The sequence below is a fragment of the Ursus maritimus genome, unplaced genomic scaffold, assembly GCF_017311325.1.
Source record: "Ursus maritimus isolate PB19 unplaced genomic scaffold, ASM1731132v1 scaffold_24, whole genome shotgun sequence".
NCBI lineage: Eukaryota > Metazoa > Chordata > Mammalia > Carnivora > Ursidae > Ursus > Ursus maritimus.
This window is the reverse complement of record NW_024424897.1, coordinates 14,246,773-14,268,024: the sequence shown is the minus strand read 5'-3', so window position 1 is coordinate 14,268,024 and position 21,252 is coordinate 14,246,773. Positions and strand designations below refer to the sequence as shown.

Below are 21,252 nucleotides of genomic sequence, written 5' to 3'. Positions count from 1 at the left end.
TTTTTGATAGCGGGGGCCTTAAAGGAACCTAAAAAAAAAATGGAATGGCAGAATCTTAGGTTAATTTTTTTCCCTACATTTTCATTGTTTGTTTTTAGTAACTGTAATGTCATATGGCTTTTTCTGCTCTAGGCAATAACTGAGGCATTTGAAAGGGAACTAAGAAGAAATAAAGTTCAAGAGAATATTGGATCTCTAGGAATAAATGAGGAGGAGGAAACAGTGGGTAAAAGTCTCTACTTTAATAAATGTAACTTGATCAGATCAGTGGAAAGTATTTTATTTTTTTTAAGATTTTGTCAGAGCAAGCAGGGGGAGTGGCAGAGGGAGAAGCAGACCCCCCCCACCAAGCAAGGAGCCCCATGTGGAACGGGATCATGACTCGAAGCTGAAGGCAGATGCTTGGTACCAAAGAATACCAGCACTTTTCCTTCCTGCCCAAAACTTCTATCAGTTTTTTAAGGGGTTCTATTGTTTAGCAGTTCACTAGGGGTTTAAAAGATAGGTGAGGCTGACAGGTTAAAGGGAAGTAAGGAGATCCCACTTGTTCTGTGCCTGGGTGGAAGAAGCCCAAAGCAGACACGTCCATTGCCTCTTCAAAAGGATGGTTACAGAAACTAAGTGGAAACAGGAGAAATGCTTGTGCTGGAATGCTCATGAACAAAACAGGATATAAAATACAGTATGGTTACAATAAACATTATTTAAGAACTCTTTTAATCTACATGGGAAAAGTTGTCAAAAAAACCAGTACATCAAAACATTATTAGTGGTTGTATTTAGGGTGTGGGACTATGGTGACTCTGAAACTCAAAAAAGATTTCAGTGCTTTTTCAAATTCCAAGGGGTGCCAGAAGCCAAAAGATGCTTTTAACTTAGGTAAACACTAACCAGATTTTAGAAATTGGAAGTAAGGTGGTTGGGGATTAGTTAGCTATTTTTGTCAATGTGTAATATTTAAGATTATGTATGAATGAGGCAGTTATTAGACTTTTATTTCTATTCTGTTTCATGTCTGCTTCTAAGGAAAAAATATACAGAGAAGCTGTTCATAAAGGAACTCCAAAACGTAGTCAGCCCTGGAAGACTTACTCTAGAAAAACCACAACTCCAAGTCCAAGAGCTGGCTTGCCAAAGCCCAATAAAGCAGTTCCAAGTAAGAACCACAAAATTGTACTTTATGGAAAACTGGCATCCTTTGAAAGTGTGTGCTACATTCCAAGGACACAGCACTGAAAACTTAACATCACCAGTTAGCTGGAGAAAGTTCCTCTTTTATCACTGCCATATGCTAGATCTCCATAAAGAGAGAGAACACTCCTAAATAAGGCACTTATTTAAAACTCTTAATACCTTCGGGAGGCCTCTGTATTGGTACTGGAGGCACGAACAGGCTACTACCTGCTGCTCCAGCTGTAGCCTCACTCTGCTGGCTTACACTAGTTGCCTTTTCTTTGTTTCTGGGAAGTTGGCGGAACCCAAGGGACGCTCCAAAGCAAGCACATGTCCCGTCCAGCTCTGTTACATTGACAGTTGGTGCCAGTGAGGGTTAGAGTCCTGTGACAAGGAAAACGAGGTCATGTGAAATGCCAGGGTGCCATTTCAAACACTGCTGGCCTTCTACCTACATCCTGTCAGACAGAGACTTTGCCTCCCAGTAGGGCTGAGAAGTGTCTGACCACACACAGCGTCCACCCCAGCCGCTGAGTCAGCTGCGCAGTTAGGATGGACTCACGAGAACAGCAGGTCATCGATCAGAACTGTTGAGTATACTTTTATCTTCCCTGGTTAGTTGGTGTACTCTGATCAAAAGAGTGCAAAAGTTAATGACATACGTTTAGATTTCCTCTTTTCAGGATCAGAACTGCATCACTTAGATAAGCTTTGCTCTACCAGGAAGGTAGAATGAGAGTTCTTATTAAAAGCTGTCAGCAAATCTCTCAGATTGAGGCGTTTTGTGGTTGTTTTTTGTTTTGTTTTACCTTTCAGTGAAAGTAAATGAACACAGTCTCCTGCCCCTCATGCTGGAGCAGTTTCCGTTTCTCTATGTTTCTGGCCAAACACTAAGCAAAATGTGGAAACAGCAAATTACACAGGTTGAACAGCTCAAAAAAGATGCATATAGAGAAAATCGATCAAAGAAGAAACTCCAGGATGAAGTAAGTTAACTGTCAATTACAAGCTTAGGAATATAAACCAGAAAGGGGAAGAGCTTATCCTTCGGAATTTAGTGAATAGCATTATTAACCTTCTTCCTTTCTGTCCCTCTTAAAGATAGAAGAAGCCTTAAAAAGGCATGACCTCCTTACTGCACTTGTCAAGAAAGAATATGAACATAACAAGAGACTGGTATGTTAAGAGCAAGCTGAGTATTATAATTTTGAGTTTGTAAATTATATTACTTGTATTTATACAGCTGGGTAATAGGCCCACAGACTTTTACCTTTAATACTTGCCTACGGAAGCATCTAAGGCTGTAACCAAAACTGATGAGGGGCAAAGGTGCTAAGTACTTCATATATACAGTTTCATTTGGTCTTTATATTAACCATTATAATGGAGATGTTTGTTTTCTTTGAGATGCTAACGAATGCTTGATCCCACTGTAATCAGCAAGGGGCAAGGTTGAGACTTTAAATCAGGTGTGTCTCTACCGGGACAGCAACTTCAAGGTACCAGGTGGTTGTAAGCTAGTGCTTTCTGTTCTCTCTGATCTAAGGTCGTAAGTAGAGAACTGAGCTAGTTTACCACCCTCTCTTATTAGGGCTGAGAATTGTACATAGCACATCTTCTGTTGAGTATAATGGAGAGGACAGATGTCAAAGACAGTATTTCAGAAGAAGGGATTTTAAAACTCTTGGTTGAGGGGCGCCTGGGTGGCTCAGTCATTAAGCATCTGCCTTCAGCTCAGGTCATGATCCCAGGGTCCCGGGATTGAGCCCCGCGTCGGGCTCCCTGCTCAACGGGAAGCCTGCTTCTCCCTCTCCCATTCCCCCTGCTTGTGTTCCCTCTCTCGCTCTCTCGCTCTGTCAAACAAATAAATAAAAATCTTAAACAACAAAACAAAAAAAAAACCTCTTGGTTGAGGTAAGCAATAAGAAGTATATTCCTAAACAGTTTCAGAGAAGCAAGGGGAAGCCATCTGAAATTCTGCATATGGTACTTTGGGGGAAAAGGAAACAAGTACAGTCTGGACACCTTGTTGAGGGCTTTATGTACCTGACCTCATTTCATCCTCATTTGTAAGATATTGTCTAATTTCCTTAGTTCTGACATAAATACTCTTGGTGTAACTCAAGCTTTGCTTGAAAGTCTGATTGCCTTTTTTCTACTTTTTTTAAGCTGGCATCTGGGTGTGACTTAGGCAGCCCCCTAGGGGACAGGGGGAGATGAGATCTTCAGTTCCACCAAGATCACCTGTATCAGTCTGGGCTCGTTGGGGCAGCCTTTTGGACTGGTAATGAACCTACCAAAGGCTGGAAGGCTTCTAGGGGCTGACGGTTTTTCAGTCTATGCCCAGGTAGTAGGCCACTGGCCCTGCATGCCTGGCTTACTCCTTGAAGACCTTGTGGGAGTGGGGCAGCTAAGAATGCCAAAGTCTGTCTTCCTCTTGTCCTTACCTATTTTTCACTTTCCCTTTCCCAGCAAGACTTCAAGGACCGCATTCATAGGCAGAAGTTGACCCAGTCAAAGATAACAGAAAATCGGCAACAGATTGTCCGTGCCCGAAAATACTATGATGATTACAGAGTTCAGTTGCGTGCAAAAATGATGAGAATGAGGACCCGGGAAGAAATGGTAAATACAAGTGTTTTGGGGTTTTGTTTTGTTTTTTTTTAAGACTTATTTTAGAGAGGGTGAGAGAGTGAGCAGTGGGGAGGGGCAGAGGGAGAGAGAATCTCAGACTCCCCGCTGAGCATGGAGCCCTCCCCCCCCCCCACCCCGGGCTCCATCTCACGACCCTGAGATTATGACCTGAGCTGAAATCAAGAGTCGGACACTTAACCAACAGCCACCCAGGTGCCTCATAAGTACAGCTTTTTATCCAACCCTGTCAAAAGGACGAATTTTATCTGTTAGCTTTCAGGACTACCAAGTCCTAAAGGCCGGCTGTGAGAGTTTCAACTTGTCCGTGCCTCATTTTCTTACCCGCATAGTACATCCCAGTCTTCTCCCAGTCTCCACTGCCCTCATTCTGTCTGACCTCCTACACATGTTCTCCAGTACAGTTGCTTCACGGAGTTTGGGAGCACGTTAGAAGGGACAGGAATTTAAAGTGTGACTAGATGACCTGAATTCCACATAAAACCGGGAAAGGAGTATAGGACAGATGCGTTGTGAAGTATTTCTCCACAGTATTTGTTGTCTCATCCTAATCAGGCTGAAATGCTTAATCTTTTGGGATTCCAAACTGGCAGTAAATTACATCTCTAGAGTAAAACATTAAGGTAATTACAGTTAACTGGGCTACTATCATCCTTGTTTCTAGATGATATTAAGGCTTTGAGGGGTTAACTTGACTAAGGTAATACCGCTGACTAATGAATGCATGGCTGAAAGTGGGCGTATCTAAATTCTTTGAATAGTTTGCCTCCAGCCCAGCAGTTCAGTGATAACTACCTCACCCTCAGTTGTGCACATGTGTAAATGCACCATTTGTTTCTTCTCTGGCTGCTTGTATGTGGCTGCTTGAGTATTGTTTTCTGAAAGCAGTAAAGAATTTTGGGGATACAGGAAAGGATGCTGAACACCACTGGTCATTAAGGAAGTACAAATCAAAACCACAATGGGAAACCACTCGCTAAAATGGCTAAAATAAAAAAGACAGATGTGGGCAAGGATATGGAGAAGTTACAGCCCTCATGCAAGGTTGGCAAAATGGTGCAACCACTTTAGATCACGGTCTGGCAGTTCATCAAAAGGTTAACATGGCTACCCTATGACTCCATAATTTCACTCCTAGGTATATAGCCACACAGATACCCTATGTATGATTACCTAGAGCAGATTCATAATACGCAAAAAGAGGAAAAAACCCAAAGGCCCATCAACTGATGGATAAACAAAATGTGGTATACCCATATCGTAGTATTATGTGGCAGTAAAAAGGAATGAAGTATTGATGCCTGCTACAATATAGATGAACCTTGAAAACATGCTGAAAGAAGCAGATACAAAAGGCCACATATTTTGTGATTATATGAAATAATCTAGAATAGGCAAATTTATAGACATAGAAGTATAGTACTGGTTGCAGGGGGTGGGGGAGTGGCTGCTAAGGCATAGGGCTTCCTTCTGAAACGATAATGATGGTTGCCCAACTCTGAATATACAAAAATCTATTGAATTGTACCTCTTAAAAGGGTGAATTTTGTGGTATGTGGATTTTATCTCAAAGCTGTTACTTAAAACCTGGTGAAATACAATCAGTAGAGTTCGACAAAATGTTGATATTCCTCCATGAAAGTTCAGCATAACTTCATTTTTCTAACTAAACAGATATTTAAGAAATTGTTTGAAGAAGGTTTACAAATTCAAAAGCAAAGATTACGAGACCTAAGAAACTATGCCAAAGAAAAGCGAGCTGAACAAAAGAGACAGCACCAGAATGAACTGGACTCAATGGAGAACTACTATAAAGACCAGGTGAGCTCACTGTTCCTGGGTTACATTCTAATGTGCTTGATCCTGACCACCTTGTGTCAAAAATCAGCTTAGTCAGGGGCGCCTGGGTGGCTCAGTCGTTAAGCGTCTGCCTTTCGCTCAGGGTGTGATCCCGGCGTTATGGGATCGAGCCCCACATCAGGCTCTTCTGCTGGAAGCCTCCTTCTTCCTCTCCCACTCCCCCTGCTTGTGTTCCCTCTCACTCTGGCTGTCTGTCAAATAAATAAATAAAATCTTTAAACAGACTAAGCTGATTTTTTTTTTAATGAAAAACCTGTTAACCTGTCACTATACTGGTTAGACTGATTATTCACAATAAGCTAGTACTTGACCACAGTACAGACTCTATATATTGCCCTATTTCTATTAAAATAGACTTTAAGTCTGTGAATATTATATATCAGAATTGTTAAATTTGGGCTACAGATGAACATTTGGGTTTTTTTTTCCTCTACACAGTTTTCATTGCTGGCAGAAGCCATATCACAAGAACGTCAGGAACTCAAAGCCAGAGAGAAATCCCAGACCCAGGTAATAATTAGCAGGATAGAAATCATTGATTTACATTTTTAAGAACTAGAAAACAACTGTATTACATCTATGACCCAAAACATTTATGCTATGGTTAATCCTATAAATAGGATTTATCCTGTGTTCGTTTTACCTGTTAAGTCTCTGTAAGCGCGACTGCAGGAGCTTGAGGAGCTGGAAGGTGGAGGGGGAAATAAAAATTGACGGGGGCGATCGTGAGTAGCAGGATGACCCGAGTTCTCTTTTAGACATTGTATAAGGTGAAGAGGGAGCTGAGATCGAAGATGGAGAAGGAAATTCAGCAACTGCAGCACATGATAACCCAGAATGATGAAGACTCTTTTTTCCGGGAATTGGAAGCTGAGCGCTTCAGAGCTCGACTTCATCTGGCTTCTTTTCAGTACAGTAAAAATCCCTTCCTCTGAGGCCCAATTTTATAAGTGGTTTCTGGAGGACTTGACTAGGACAGAGCTAGAACTGAGCCAGTAAACAGTCTAAAACCAGGAGATTCATTTCTTAAATGCCTTACTCATTTCAATACTTTTTATGACAATTTTTTAAATAAAAATAATTTTCTCAAAGTATACCACTTTGAATTTATGACTTAAAAGGAGGAATAAAGGCACACATTCATTGGTCATAGTTGCACTAAACTAAAAAACAAGCCTGCTTGAGCAGCCAGCTCCTGAAGCCTGTTGCTGTGGTTCAGTAAAACCAATAAAAAATCTCTAATTCAGAGAACCACTAGAAGTGTGGGGCTTGTCATGAGAGGTGGGAGCTGGGGTTAAATCTTTAAGGTACTGTGTAGATGTGTGTGGATGTGTCATCTGGTGGCTGGAAGATGAGAATTTGTGTATATGGCTTCTGTTAGTTGGCAGAGGACAGTGTGAGAAGAGGCAAAGGGTGGAAGGCCAGAAGGCATGGGCCTCAAGGAGCACTAGTGCTTGCGGCTGGAAAGGAGGAGGCACCATGGACTTGAAGTGAACACCAACCCTATTTCTGGTGTGCAGGGGTATGAGGAGAAAAAAAACAAAAACCCAGCAGGGTGTGGCACCTCCATGGAAAGGGAGGCTTCAGCTTTAGTGAAAGCCAAGAGCAGTTGAGGATATGGGGACTTTGCTGATCAAAGCCAGAGTGGCACAAGGCACCAGGGAAGGACTGAAGGGGAGAAGAGAGGCTCCCGTTAGGGCATGTACAGAGTAGCACAGTGATGAGCATATGAACAGGTTTCATCTGGCATTTCAAGCCGTTCAGACTATATTACCCAGCTAATTTGATTGCTATGACCAATTTCTTCTTGTCTTAAACATTAAACTCAAAGTGCCTTTAAAACTTTGCCCTCTGCAGAAGGAGAGAGTGGGAGGCAAACCATAAGAGACTCTTAATAGAAAACAAACTGAGGGTTGCTGGAGGGGAGCTGGGTGAGGGGATGGGCTAAACGGGTGAAGGGTATTAAGGAGGGCACTTGGTATGTACGATGAGCACTGGGTGTTGTGTGAGGACTCACTAAATTCTACTCCTGAAACCACTATCACACTATATGTTAACTAGAATATAAAAATATGGAAGAAAAATAATTTCAAAATAAAACTTTGCCCTCTGATGAACAAAGCTATAAGCATCACACTCCCTGACTTCAAGCTATGACAAAGCTGTAATAATCAAAACAGTATGGTATTGGCATAGAAACACAGATCAGTGGAACAGAACAGAGCCCAGAAATAAACCTACACATACGTGGTCAATTAATTTACAATTTACAAGTGAGCCAAGAATATACAACAGGGAAAGGACAGTCTCTTCAACAAATGATGTTGGGAAAACAGGACAGCCACATGCAAAAGATGACACTATCTTTTACACAAAAATTAACTCCAAAGGATTAAAAACTGGAACGTAAGACCTGGGTCCATAAAGCTCCTAGAAGAAAACATAGGTGGTAAGTTCCTTGACACTGGTCTTGGTGATTTTTTGGATTTGACACCAAAAGAAAAAATCAAGTGGGAGAGACTCCATCAAACTAAAAAGCTTCTGCATAACAAAGGAAACCATCAACAAGATGAAAAGGTAACCTGTTGACTGGGGATAAAATATTAGCAAATGACATACTAACAAGGGGTTACTATCCAAAATATATTAACAATTCATACACCTTGGGACGCCTGGGTGGCTCAGTTGGTTAAGCATCTGACTCTTGGTTTTGGCTCAGGTCATGATCTCAGGGTTGTGAGATCAAGCCCTGCATCGGGCTCTGTGCTGGGTGTGGAGCCTGCTTAAGATTCTCTCCCTCCTTCCCTCTGCCCCTCTCCCCACCTCTCTCTCTCAAAAAAAAATTCATACAACTCAATAGCAAAACAAAAAACAACCAAAACCTATCTAATTCAAAAATGGGCAGAGGAACTGAATAGACATTTTTCCAAAGATGACACACAAAGGGCCAACAGGTACATGAAAAGGTACTCAACATCACTCATCATCAGGAAAATGTGAATCAAAACCATCTCACACCTGTTAGAATGGCCCTTATCAAAAAAGTGTTGGGAGGATGTGGATAAAGGGAACCCCTTGTGCGTTGTGGGAATGTAAACTGGGGCAATCACAGTGGAAAACAATATGGAGGTTCCTCAAAAAATTAAAAGATGGGGCACCTGGGTGGCTCAGTCAACTGTCTGACTTGGTTTCAGCTCAGGTATGATCTCAGGGTCCTGAGATCAAGACCCACCTGGGGCTCCATGTTCAGCGGGGAGTCTGCTTGAGGATTTTTCTCTCTCTCTGTCTGCCCCTCCCCTGCTTGCGCACTCTCTAAAATCTTCAACAAAAAAAAAACTTTAAAAAAAATTTTAAAGAGAATTATTATATGTCTCAGCAGTTCCACTTCTGGGTATTTATCTGAAAAAAAATGAAAACACTAACTGGAAAAGATATATGCACCCCATGTTCATTGCAGCATTATTTACAATAGCCAAGCTATGGAAACAAGTGTCCGTAAGAAAACATGGTGTTTATTTACAATGCAGTATCATTCAGCCATTAAAAAAACAAACTAAAAACATGTTAAGGGTATTGTGCTAAGTGAAGCATGTCAGAGAAAGACAAATACCATTATCTCCTATGTGGAATCTAAAAACAAAATGGAGCTCATAGATACAGAAAAGACTGGCAGCTGCCCGGGGGGGGAGGGTGGCGGGGGAATGGCGAAATGGGTGTGAAAGGGGTCGAAAGGTACAAACTTCCAGTTATAAAGAAGTCACAGGGATGTAATGTACAGCACGGTGTCTATAGTTCATACTGTATTGCATATCTGAGAGCTGCTAACAGAGTAGATCTTAAAAGTTCTCATCACAAGAAAAATTTTGTAACTATGTATGATGATGTTACACTGAACCTTACTGTGATCAGTCCGCAACATCTACACATACCAAATCATTAAGTTCTACAACTGAAACTAATATGTCAGTTATACCTCAGTTTTAAAAAGAACTTTGCCCTTCTGGTCTCGATGGTTCTTCACCTTCTTGCCATGCCAGCATCATGTCTGGGAGAAGTAAGTGGTCTGAAAGGTTGAGTTTGAGGTGCGTCTCCATCTTCAAGCCCAGTTCCTGTGCTAAAAGTCAGAACATCATGAACATTTGGGTGGGCAGGAGAAATATCTTAGAAGGGTCCATCACCCACCCCATGGACTGCTACAGTTGCCTCTCCACTTTCTTCAGTTACAAAACACCTCAAGGGAGACAGAAGTGGGGTTTACAGCTCATATTATAGACTAATTGTTAACCTAGATAAACCAGAGCCCAAAATCCACAAAAGTATGCCAATCAGCAACAGTTGAGCGTATCACCTTGGAAATGTAGCCAACTGTATAATGAACACAAACACAAGGAAGAAGCTATATCCCTAGCAACTAGTACAGAGCCTGACACCGAGTAGGAGCACAATAGGTATTTGTTGAAAGAACAAAGTCATAGGGCAAAGACCCAATAAATGTAACTTTAAAATCTGGCTTATTGGGGCATCTGATTAGCTCAGTTGGTACAGCATGTGACTTGAAAATATAAATAAATAAAAATACTAACAAAAAAAATAGATTTAACCTTTGGGGCACCTGGCAGGCTCAGAAGAGCATGTGACTCTCGATCTCAGAATTGTAAGTTTGAGCCCCATGTAGGGTGTAGAAATTACTTAAAAGTAAAAACAAAACGAAAAGGTAACCTATTGAATGGGGATAAAATTTTAGTAAATGAAATACTAACCAGGGATTAATATCCAAAATACATTAAGAATTCATACACCTTGGGACGCCTGGGTGGCACAGTTAAGCATCCAGCTCTTGGTTTTGGCTCAGGTCATGATCTCAGGATCATGAGATCAAGCCCCGCATTGGGCTCCACACTCACTGTGGAGTCTGCTCGGGATTCTTTATACCTCTCCCTCTGCCCCTCCCCTCCGTGCTTGCTATCCCTCTAATAAATCTTTTAAAAAAATATATTAAAAAAATTAAAATCTGGCTTGTCTGGTTTTCTAAGGGTGTTAATGTAGGAACGTAACCCTTTTTCCTGTATAATTACCTCTATCCTGTTACAAGGCTCTTGTTCTGTTCTATGTATCCTAACTGTAAGCATCTGGATACACAAAATGAATAAACGCGGTGGGTACAAGGTTAACCTTCAATATAACAAAGAGACAAACCTTTTAGGTCACCACACAGCAGAAAAATGTAACATCAAATCAAACTTTTGGGTAATTCATAGATTATAAAAATACGAAAATCCTTAATATACTAACACAACAAATTTTAGATAATAACCAATAAACATGGCAACGTGAGGCCAAGCAAAAAAAATTTTCAAAAGGATATAAAAGACAGCACGCCCATTGTCTGGGCTTTCCTACACCACGACCACCTCCCTGCACTTGCCCAACATTCCTTCTGTGCGGCCCGTGCCGTAGGGGAGACTTACGCAGGCTGCGCTCTGGAGGAAGAAACATCGTAGCCATTCCTTTTTCCACCAGTATATTTAGCTGGACTTTGATCCACTATCATTTAGAGAGTTGTGAATCAGGGCCCTTAAAGTCTTGGTTTCTTGGAAACACGTAATTGGTTTCTCCTTTTGAGGATTTTACGTCTTGACACCAAGGTAGCAGAGGAGGCCCCCACCACTGCTCGGGCCGCCAGAGCCCCGACAGACACCGTTCCGGGCCCAGCACACTGCCCCAGGGAGCCCAGAGCAGCACCCGAAATCCATGTCCACACAGCCTCCCAGCAGCTGCTGGCGGCCGAGCCACCTGCTCTGCCCGGGGACGGGGACGGGGGTGGGTGGGGGGGACCTCCCCGGGGTTCTGCGGTGTGACAGAGGCAACAACGGAGGCAGGCACGTGAATCTTCGTGAACTTCTCACTTGATGACTCACATGCTGTCACTCTCGATAGAGCCAATCGTGACGTTTTAGCAAAACAATGCATTATAAATTCAATATTCTTTAAAAACTTTGATGCTGTGACAGTGCAAACAGCATTCATTTTATTGCTCAACTGCGGCATGGGCACATACATAGTTAATTTTAAAAACCATTTATACAGATGTTATTGATAAAGCTCATGTAACAACTGAGTGAAAATACAAAGAATATCAAAGCTAAAACACTCTGTAATAAATACCAATACAATGAAAATGATAAAACTTTGTTTTTAAAGTCAGTCTGAGAGAAAGAAGAATATTACATGAAGTGAACTAATTACATCTCGAAAGAAAACAACTCAGCATGTGGTACAATCATCACCCAAACAGAAGAGCGTCACGTGCCCCCAGCTTCCCTACAGAAGCAGCTGGAGCCGCGCTCTCCAACTGCACAGATGCCTGGAATCGTCTCTAACTCCCAACAAAGCAACCGGTTCGATGCCCCGGAAGTTCAAAGCGGACTGTGTTGTAAAATAAAGCGAATTACATTGCATTTAAAAGAAAGGAATTTTGTGCTCTGAACCCTAAATACTAACTGAAAAAACAGACGGTAGAAATAAAACCCATTCCGGGCAACAATGTATGTGCAAAACAAAATGTACACTATACACAGCGCTGTTGAAAACTTTACACCAAGAAGTTAGACGTCTGAAACAGAACTCACCTCTGTGCTGCGTATGAGCTCTACAAATAATCACTGTTCGTAATTAAGCTTTCATGATGGAGAGACGGTGTTTGGAAACGTGACATCACGTATCTGAAATAACACAACTACAGGGAGGGATTAGAAAAAAGCCAGCTCAGAGGGCCGTGTGGAAATAAATATTCACATTACACATGAGGTGCGAGGCCCAGATTCAATGACACGGTGGGGTTTTTTTGCTTAGCACCTGTTTGGAAGTCATCAGGGAACATAATTTTGAAAATGAAATCTAAATCATGTCCTTCTGAATCATGGTGGCGATCCCAGAGAGTGTCAGGGTAGGCTTCCTTTACACCTCTAGTAAGTCATTATTATAAAGTTAAAAAGGCACTCAAGAGCGATGGTATTAGCCTGCTTCATTGGACATTATGATAGTAGCATTATGACTGCATCCGTCAGGACTTCTCTGAAGTGTTCATCAGGTACTTACTTTTTGGAAGATTCTAAGAGTAGGCACGATTACACTGCACTAGTGCTTTAATATAAAAGAGACGGCCCTGCAACCAATACGGTACTACTGTGAAAGCTGAAAGCAGATAAATAGTTTAGAAGCCTCTTCTGTACATTTCGAGATGTCCTTGGGTACTACTAAAGAATGCAGCAGGAAAACACGAAGTGGGAAGGAAAAGTCAGAAGCACGTTGCCACTGCGCGGTGGGACTGTGACCGGCTGGCATGTAGCAGTCCAATCTGGCTGAATGAAAGAAATTCAAATACTTAGAAACTACGCAAGTAGTTCTCGACTTTTTTTTTTTTTAAACAACAAAATGTCCACTTCTTTTATATCCCCTCCCCCAACCTTCCACCCCATAAAAGCTTCCTTGGAATTCCAATACACAGAAGAGAGAAACTGGGAGCTGCTCTGGTAAAGGGGGTGGGGGGGGTTAGAGGCTTCTGCTCAGATTCCAACTAGGCCTTTCCTCTCCCCCTCTGTTCCTCCTCTCTTAAACCATTACTTCTGAGGCACCTCGGAGGAACCCCTTGGCTCATGAAAACAGGCTGAAAACCAATCCAACAAACGAAAGAACACAAAGAGCCTATTCACTTGATGATTAAGCTGCAAAATTTCAACAGAGCTATCTCATCAAAATTGCCCTTCTTGATTCACATCAGTGTAAGAGAAAAAATATATATAGTGCAGATACTGGATGGTTGAATTTACAAATCCATCCATGAGTTCAGATTTTTTCAATCCCTTACTCCAGAATTTTGGTTGCCTTCTGGATTACACAACATGCCACACACCTTGAAAGCTAAATCTGGATATTTCCAAATCAGATGCTGATCAACACCAAGCGAACTGGGATTCCTTTACCTCCAAAATGAATTCTTCAGTTCTGAACTAATTCATACCAGAGATTCAGAATCACTATTTCTTCAGTAATCCTACCCCCCCACCTCACCTTCATTTTATTAGGTAAAACCAGGATTTTCTAAGCTGGCTAAATATAATGTTTCCTTTGTCATAATTTCAGCTGATTAAAACATCATGAGCAGCTAAACAAAGATACTGGATGGTTTACTTGATAGAAACTTAGGCCATAATTAAAATATATATTAGGTGCACTTGTCATAGGAGACTTTGGTTTACAGAAATAGTATATATATTAAAGATAAGCTGACCCAGCAAAAGAATGAAAATCCCATCCCATCCACACAATCTGAGGAGCTTTAAAAATGCAGTATTTCCATTTAAGATGAAAAGTAAGGCCAAAATACCTAATCATACTGATTTAAGATGAAGAAAATTAGGGTGTTCTTTAAGTCTCTTAAAAACAAGGAGCCCCTGAATGCATCTTACCGTATCAAATAAGCTACTAAGTTTAGACTAAATGGTTGCATTAGGAATCTGACAACCAAAATTATGTGGCTGTATTCCAGGAAGGTCGTGCTTGAGAAATATACAAAAGACTCACTTAGGCTCGGTTGAAACATATATTGCTTTTAAAATATAATGCTTTGCTATAGAAAAATGTAATTAAACGTGTAAATGGCTTAATTTTTTTTAAAGATAACGATTCCTTTAGCCAATTGTTTACAAAGGTAGAATAATTCAAAATAATTTTATTTTTTCTTTTACAAAGAACAAGTACAGGAGCTGTTCAAAATCATATATTCAATCAAAATGAAACGTGACGCGTACCGACTGCTGAAGCTGTCTTGATGTTTGAGAGACTTGAAATCTGTGGAGCGATTTGAATAGATTACCTTTTATAAAAATAGTAGTAGTCTTTAAGTGTAGAATACTGCCTAACTCTGGAAATGTAGGAAAAGTCAGCATTCTTTAAGGTTCAAGATATTAATTTTAAATAGCAGCTGAGTGTGGCCTCATGGCAAAGCATAAAGACCTCTTTTTTTCCTTGAAAAGGAATTTCAAAATTGTCCTTTCCCCTCACAGTGTCCTAAAAAAATTTTAAGGGGGGGGCATTATCCTGTATTTCCGCATTCCGCGAAACTTTGCTGAAAGGAGGCTGGCGGTCGGGGTATAAATAGAGTCCTGGGGAAATCCTTGAAGTCTGTCATTCCACAGCAAACCCACATGTTTCTTCGATGGCTGTTAGCAGCTTTTCATATAACTTTTCATAGCTTTCATAGGGCGGAATGTCTATTCGATTGAAGCTGTAAATAAGCAAATCAGATTGACACAGTTCATTGAGAAGAAGCCAACTGGCCTAGCCTAGCAAGCGCAGTGTTACACTAATTCCAGCACATCACTTCGCGTGACACACAGAAAACTGAAAGTTGGATTTCTCCAAAGCAGAGACCGCCACTTTCAGGCTTTCCTACCAACTTCTGAATAATTTTAATTCACTTAAAAGTTGCTTTTATTCCTTCTGGAGTTCTCTTAGTAATAAGAACAGCAAATGAAACATCAAATCGGTTTAAAACTAACACCTACAGGGGCGCCTGGGTGGCACAGCGGTTAAAGCGTCTGCCTTCGGCTCAGGGCGTGATCCCGGCGTTCCGGGATCGAGCCCCACGTCAGGCTCCTCCTCTATGAGCCTGCTTCTTCCTCTCCCACTCCCCCTACTTGTGTTCCCTCTCTCGCTGGCTGTCTCTATCTCTGTCAAATAAATAAATAAAAATCTTAAAAAAAACAAACAAACAAACAAACAAAAAACTAACACCTACAGACACGGAATGAGGGGGGAAAGCTCCGTAAGTAACTCACCAAGTGTGGGCTTTTGGCAGGTTGTCAGTGCAGGCATCAATCTGGTGTATGGTGAAGAGTCGTGGGCCTGCGGCACCTGCCGAAGAAGGCAGTGTGGGTCACGTGACCGTATCAGTCTCCGAACTCGCAGAATAAAACTGGCACAGAAACCACAGGGCCTAGGGATGGGGATACTGGTGACTCCACTACAAGCTGCCAAGGGCAGCAGGAAAAGAATCTGGGTTTTGAAAACTGGATAACACTGGATTCCTTAATATGCTAGCGTTTCAATTTGAGAAAAAGTCCAGGATCGAAATCCTTTGCCAATTTCTATCTTCTATAAAAAAAATTCATGTGCCAAAAGTATGAGAAGTAAATGGACAAATCTAAGATCAAATATACATATATACACATTCAAAAAGGTAACAACCTAAATGCAAATTTAGGTTTCATGCCTCAAACTTGGCCGAGAGCAAAAGATTAGCAGCCCATGGAATAAATTTCAGTTCACATAAGATGCCCGAGAAGTGTATGTGGAAATACAGCTTCAGATGCGTAGGCTGCTGGTGAGTTTTCAAACAGGGAATGTAAGCACGACGCAGTCTGCTCTCCCTGTGGACGCGTGACATTGCGCCGCGGGCAACTCTGGCGAATTCTGCCCCAGGCTTGCTGTGTACGACCCAGTCACGGCCGGCAGCAGTGGCTTTACGGGTGAAGAGCTTCCGAGGGAAAGGGAGCAACTGTCACCCAGGGAAGCACCACAGTCCTTAGCGACATTACCAGCTCATGCCCAAATACACAGCTATGCCACAGAAAACAATTCTTAAAAATGGAAAGTTTGTAAACACACAGTCCGACGCCATACAGTAAGGAAAGTGCTCTGACCAACGGTTTCCACAAACTCACGCTGCCTCTTTCTATTAGAAGAATTAAAAAGAGGGAAGAGGCATCCCAAATGGGTTTAGGTTTTGCCAGGTTGAGCTGTGAAGGTGGAAGCAGACAGGCTTTCTCTGTCGGATGTGCAACACAGGCTCAGAGCAAGGTGACCAGAAAAGGCAGAGCATCGTCACCTACGGTCTCTAGCGGGCGGCACAATCACAGAGAAGCCCGGCACAAAAGGCTCTTGGGAGGAGAACACAGGAAAGGAAGGAGATGAAGGTATCAAGATATGAGAGTTACAGATACGAAACAGAATGAAGAGAATCTGCTTATAAGCCCACGGGTTGTACACTACATAGACCGCATCTCGACGCCCTCCCCCGAGTCCTCGGAGGCCGCGCCGTGTGCCCCACCTTGTAAAGCTTTGAAGCCCTGCAGAGGCACTCTAGATGACCCCGTCACGAACTGAAGCAGCCGTGCTCTTCGCTCTTCATCAAAAAACTCCACAGCCTTCCAGAACCACTTGACGACATTGCTGTCTGGCGTGCAGTGTTTTAACCGGGTGTTTACCTTCCAGTCATTAACATCTATCTTTCCAAGTCCACAAATAATGAGCTGTTAAAATATTGCACAAATAATGAGCCAGTGGAAATCCACGTTAAGCCAAAAATCCCTCAAACAGAACTTCAGATTTGTAGCGTTGGCTCTCATATGATGGTTCTTAATCAAAGTTACACATCAGAATCATCTAAAAGCTTTTTCAAAACATACACACCATCAGGTCCTATGTTGGGAGATTTTGGTTCTGCGAGTCTGGGGTGATACTCGGTACCTGTACTTCTAAGGCTCCATGGACCTCCGTACCGCAGGCGCCCCAGCCAGGGTCTGAGAACCACCACTGTGGTAAACATGAGCTTCAGAGAGAAAGGAAGTCCCATATCTTCACAGAATTCTAAATTCTGTCTAATGGACAGAAAATTGACTCAGAGTAAATACAGTTTATATGTGCCTTCCTTAATACCTGCGTCATAGCGGGTTTCCGCACTTACTAGCTCCAGGATTTGGACTATTCGGTCCACCTCCCTCAGCCAGCAGGTTCCCTACTGTAACACCGCGGTAACATCTACCTCACGCCATCCTGTGCAAGAACCACACGGCTCCGAACTCAAGAAATGGGTGCTGAGCAAGCAAAAACAATCTGTTTGATAATCTGTAAGTCACAGCAAAGTACGAAATACAGGACAGAGAGCTCTGCTGGCCATCTTGCTGCACGGTCAGCACAGACGAGCCGTATCGAAATCACTCTGATACTATTAACACATCTCCTTAGGCTCCAAGACTAACTCATCTCAATAAAGTGTTTATAACAGTGAATTATAGTGTAAACCATAATGTAATATGCATATACCCCATTTTATGATTAGTTCTATTAATCCCATATAACACCAAAATAAATTATGCCTTTTTTTCATAAAAAGTTTAATTTCATTACCAATAGAAACTATATAATAAACCCTAACCCTATTGAATAAAATCTCTACCAAAGCTTTGACAGTGTTCTAGAAAGATTACTGAATCAAAGCCACACTAAACAGAGAGGTGGTTATCCAAATAGAATTACAGAAGTATTATTAACACAAAAGATATCTCCCCAATTCTTTTCTTCAGAGGAGTGGTAATTATACGGCCAAATTCTTCACTCATTTTATGAACGGATGCAAATGCACTGTACTTCGGAGTTACTGCCACTCCTGCTGTGTTTTCTTCCTCCTCCTGACCACTTCCTCTGGCCATTTCACTACTGAATAGTTCAAACACAAAAGGAATGGGGGATGGTACTGAGTCAAACCAATCACCTACAGGTCTGTTAACAGATTTAGTTACAAAGGACACTGAAGGGGCATCTGGCTGGCCCAGCTGAAAGAGTGTGTGACTCTCGATCTCGGGGTTGTGAGTTCAAGCCCCACGCTGGGCGTAGACTACTTAAATAATTTTTTTAAAAAGATTTCATTTATTCATTTGAGAGAGATAGCAAGCACAAGCACAGGGGTGGAAGGGGCAGAGGAAGAGGGAGAAGCAGACTCCCTGCTGAGCAGGGAGCCCGCCTCAGGACTCCATCCCAGGACCCCAAGATCATGACCTGAGCAGAAGGCAGACGCTTAACCGACTGAGCCACCCAGGTGCCCCAATAAATACTTTTTTTAAAAAAAAGAAAGAAAGGACACTGACATTAATGAATAAAATCATGTTTTACATTTATTTGTAGATTTCAAATATTTATGCTATTCCTAGCCACTAATTAAATTTGGGACCTCTAGCAGAATAAAACCTCATTGTTTTTTCAAAGTAGTTCAGTGGAAATTCAGATGTACTTGTTTAAAGTCTTAATTATAAAACCAAACTAAAGGTGCTTTAATGACCAGCTTTAAATGAAAACAACAAAAAAATTATTAACTGTTTATTACTGCTACTGTTAGTAATGAATTTCCAAAGAGAGGAAAGATATTTAGATACAGTTTATCCTAAGTGTTTTAATTATTTCTCTATAATCTTGTCTATCAAATGCTTTCTTGCAAAGCTTAGTGTAAATCCAATTGAACCTAAGCTTTTAATTCAAATAAATTTCAATATGGTGGAGACAAAGTAATGAATTTTAATTAAATCAATAACCACTTAATTAGGGACTAGAAAACAGCATGTACACACAGAAGAATGTACACATAGGACATGAAATCCGCTGAAAACAAGAAAGGATAATATGGAAAAATAAGTAAAGAGTGTTCACAATATAAGAGAGGTAGATGGCTTACTTGTAGAAATTCCAAAGCAGGAAAAGCTTTTCCTGTGAATAAGAATTCTCATAGCATTGCACCATAACACTTCAAAAGCACCAGCAATAGGACTTTCCTCTAAAACTAAGTTAACAGAAAATTCCCCACCTTTCCTTGTGACACTAAATGACGTCATGCATTAATACACTGACCTCTAACTCCTTCTCATCAAATGTCTTCAACAGATGCTGTGGAATTACTTCATTAAATCCCTTCTGCAGAGCCAGGAATTGCGCCTCAATGCCTCGTAAAAATCTCCAGTTCACATAGAGCCTGTAAACGTTGGGCAGAGGTTTCATATGATCAAATACATTCAGATTTGGTAACTATTATGAATCTGTACTTTCACAACATTACACTTTATAAGCACCTAGCATTAAGAATTTAGTCTGCAGCCTGGGGCGCCTGGGTGGCTCAGTGGGTTAAGGGTCTCTCGGTTTCAGCTCAGGTCATGATCTCAGGGTCATGAGATGAAGGCCCATGTCGGGCTCCACACTCAGCACAGAGTCCGCTTAGGATTCTTTTCCTCTTCCTCTCCCTCCTCCTCTGCCCATGTCCAACCACGCCCTGCTCTCTGGTAAATAAATAAAATGTTAAAGAAAAAAAAAAAGAATTTAGTCCACAGTCTAAAAGACTCTCAGATTCCTGAGGGTGCTGGACCCTGAGCTGTGAGGTGGTTCACTGTAATTTAAAAAGTGGCGACATGAATAAAGCAACTCTGCAAAGCAGAGAAACTCCTAGCAAACCGGAAGGCAGCTCGAGAGCAGATGGGTCCGAAGTTAAAATCTGGACAAACTTCTTTCTGAACTTCTAGCATGCAGCCACCAACCAGAAAAAAGAGTCCATTCAACCAAAACAGACTATATTTCTGGTTTCATTTCAAAATATAATCTGAATGTGTTGGGTGTTTTTTTTATACTTTGGAGGTACTGTTAGGGAAGGAAGAGGTAAAGAGACTCTTCATATCCAGAATGAGAACAGTAAAAGCCAATAGTATAGACTTTTTGATTAAATACTCATTGTTCCCTGGAGGCTTAAAAAAAAAAAAAAAAAAAAAAACCTGGAAGACGTAATTCTACCAACAAAAAATATGCCAAACTACATCTAACCTGCAGCTTTATTTATGCTTTTGACTTGGACTTATAACTAAATTGCCTTTTTATAAAATCTATCTACCCGGGAAAACTTCTCCACCTCAAAAATCTCAGAACTATTCACCTTCCAAATATGTCAACATTTCCTCTTCCAAACTTGGGGAAATCAATCTCTACTCTAAGAAGTTACCTAACATTAGATCCTTTGGCGGACCTCACTTTTGTTTGCTTGTTTAAAAGCATAGCAAAACTGCGCATCTTTACAAAAGTTTTTCTCTGTAACTTTTTTTTTTTTTTTTTTTTTTGAGATTTTATTTGACAGAGAGAGAGCCAGAGAGCAAGCGAGCGAGCACAAGCAGGGGGAGCAGCAGAGGGATAGGGAGAAGCAGGCTCCCTGAGTAGGAAGCCTGACGTGGGGCTCAATCCCAGGACCCTAGGATCACGACCTGAGCCGAAGGCAGCCGCTTTAACCGACTGAGCCACCCATGCACCCCTCTGTAACTTTTTTCTGTCAAAACTGTATCCGGTAGGAGATATGACTGTGTGGTGAAAACGTGACTGAGTCCTGGCAAGTGGGGTCTAGGAACTGAGTAGTCCACGCTAGACAATCCATTCTATTGCCCCCCTTCTCCCTGTCTACTTCCAGGCCCAGCATCGGCACCGGCACTCCCTCATCCTAGCCAAACATTTAGTATGTAGTCTTCCTGGACATCTTCTGAATAATTATAAAACAAAAACATAGACTTTGTTCCCATGTAATTCCTAAAACTTGCCATTTTTTTTTTTAAGATTTTTTTCATTTGTCAGAGAGAGCACAAGCAGGGAGAGGAGAGGCAGGGGGATAAGCAGGCTCCCCACTGAGCAAGGAGCCCCATGTGGACTCAATCCCAGGAGCCTAGGATCATGACCTGAGCCGAAGGCAGACGCTTAACCGACTGAGCCACC

The 21,252-nt window shown here is 41.7% G+C and overlaps 2 protein-coding genes across 6 annotated transcripts in view; one reads left to right on the top strand and one right to left on the bottom strand.

Annotated features, from left to right (window-relative positions):
• Positions 1 to 6,779, top strand: part of CEP95 (centrosomal protein 95) — a 45,670-nt gene extending 38,891 nt beyond the window's left edge. For 4 of the 5 annotated variants that reach the window (XM_008693633.2, XM_040640387.1, XM_008693631.2 and 1 more), the window contains 8 exons: positions 133 to 222; positions 1,027 to 1,156; positions 1,990 to 2,159; positions 2,275 to 2,349; positions 3,646 to 3,798; positions 5,500 to 5,646; positions 6,124 to 6,195; positions 6,444 to 6,779. In XM_008693633.2, the coding sequence (XP_008691855.1) occupies positions 133 to 222; positions 1,027 to 1,156; positions 1,990 to 2,159; positions 2,275 to 2,349; positions 3,646 to 3,798; positions 5,500 to 5,646; positions 6,124 to 6,195; positions 6,444 to 6,620 (1,014 nt within the window). In that variant the 3' untranslated portion in view covers positions 6,621 to 6,779. The remainder of the gene's footprint in view (positions 1 to 132; positions 223 to 1,026; positions 1,157 to 1,989; positions 2,160 to 2,274; positions 2,350 to 3,645; positions 3,799 to 5,499; positions 5,647 to 6,123; positions 6,196 to 6,443) is intronic. The other variant, XM_008693632.2, reaches the window with a different exon arrangement.
• A 7,619-nt stretch (positions 6,780 to 14,398) lies between these two features.
• Positions 14,399 to 21,252, bottom strand: part of SMURF2 (SMAD specific E3 ubiquitin protein ligase 2) — a 53,574-nt gene continuing 46,720 nt past the window's right edge. The window contains exons 15-18 of the mRNA XM_008693634.2: positions 19,366 to 19,486; positions 16,796 to 16,997; positions 15,525 to 15,600; positions 14,399 to 14,971 (exon numbers count right to left, since the gene is read on the bottom strand). Of these exons, the coding sequence (XP_008691856.1) occupies positions 14,872 to 14,971; positions 15,525 to 15,600; positions 16,796 to 16,997; positions 19,366 to 19,486 (499 nt within the window). The 3' untranslated portion in view covers positions 14,399 to 14,871. The remainder of the gene's footprint in view (positions 14,972 to 15,524; positions 15,601 to 16,795; positions 16,998 to 19,365; positions 19,487 to 21,252) is intronic.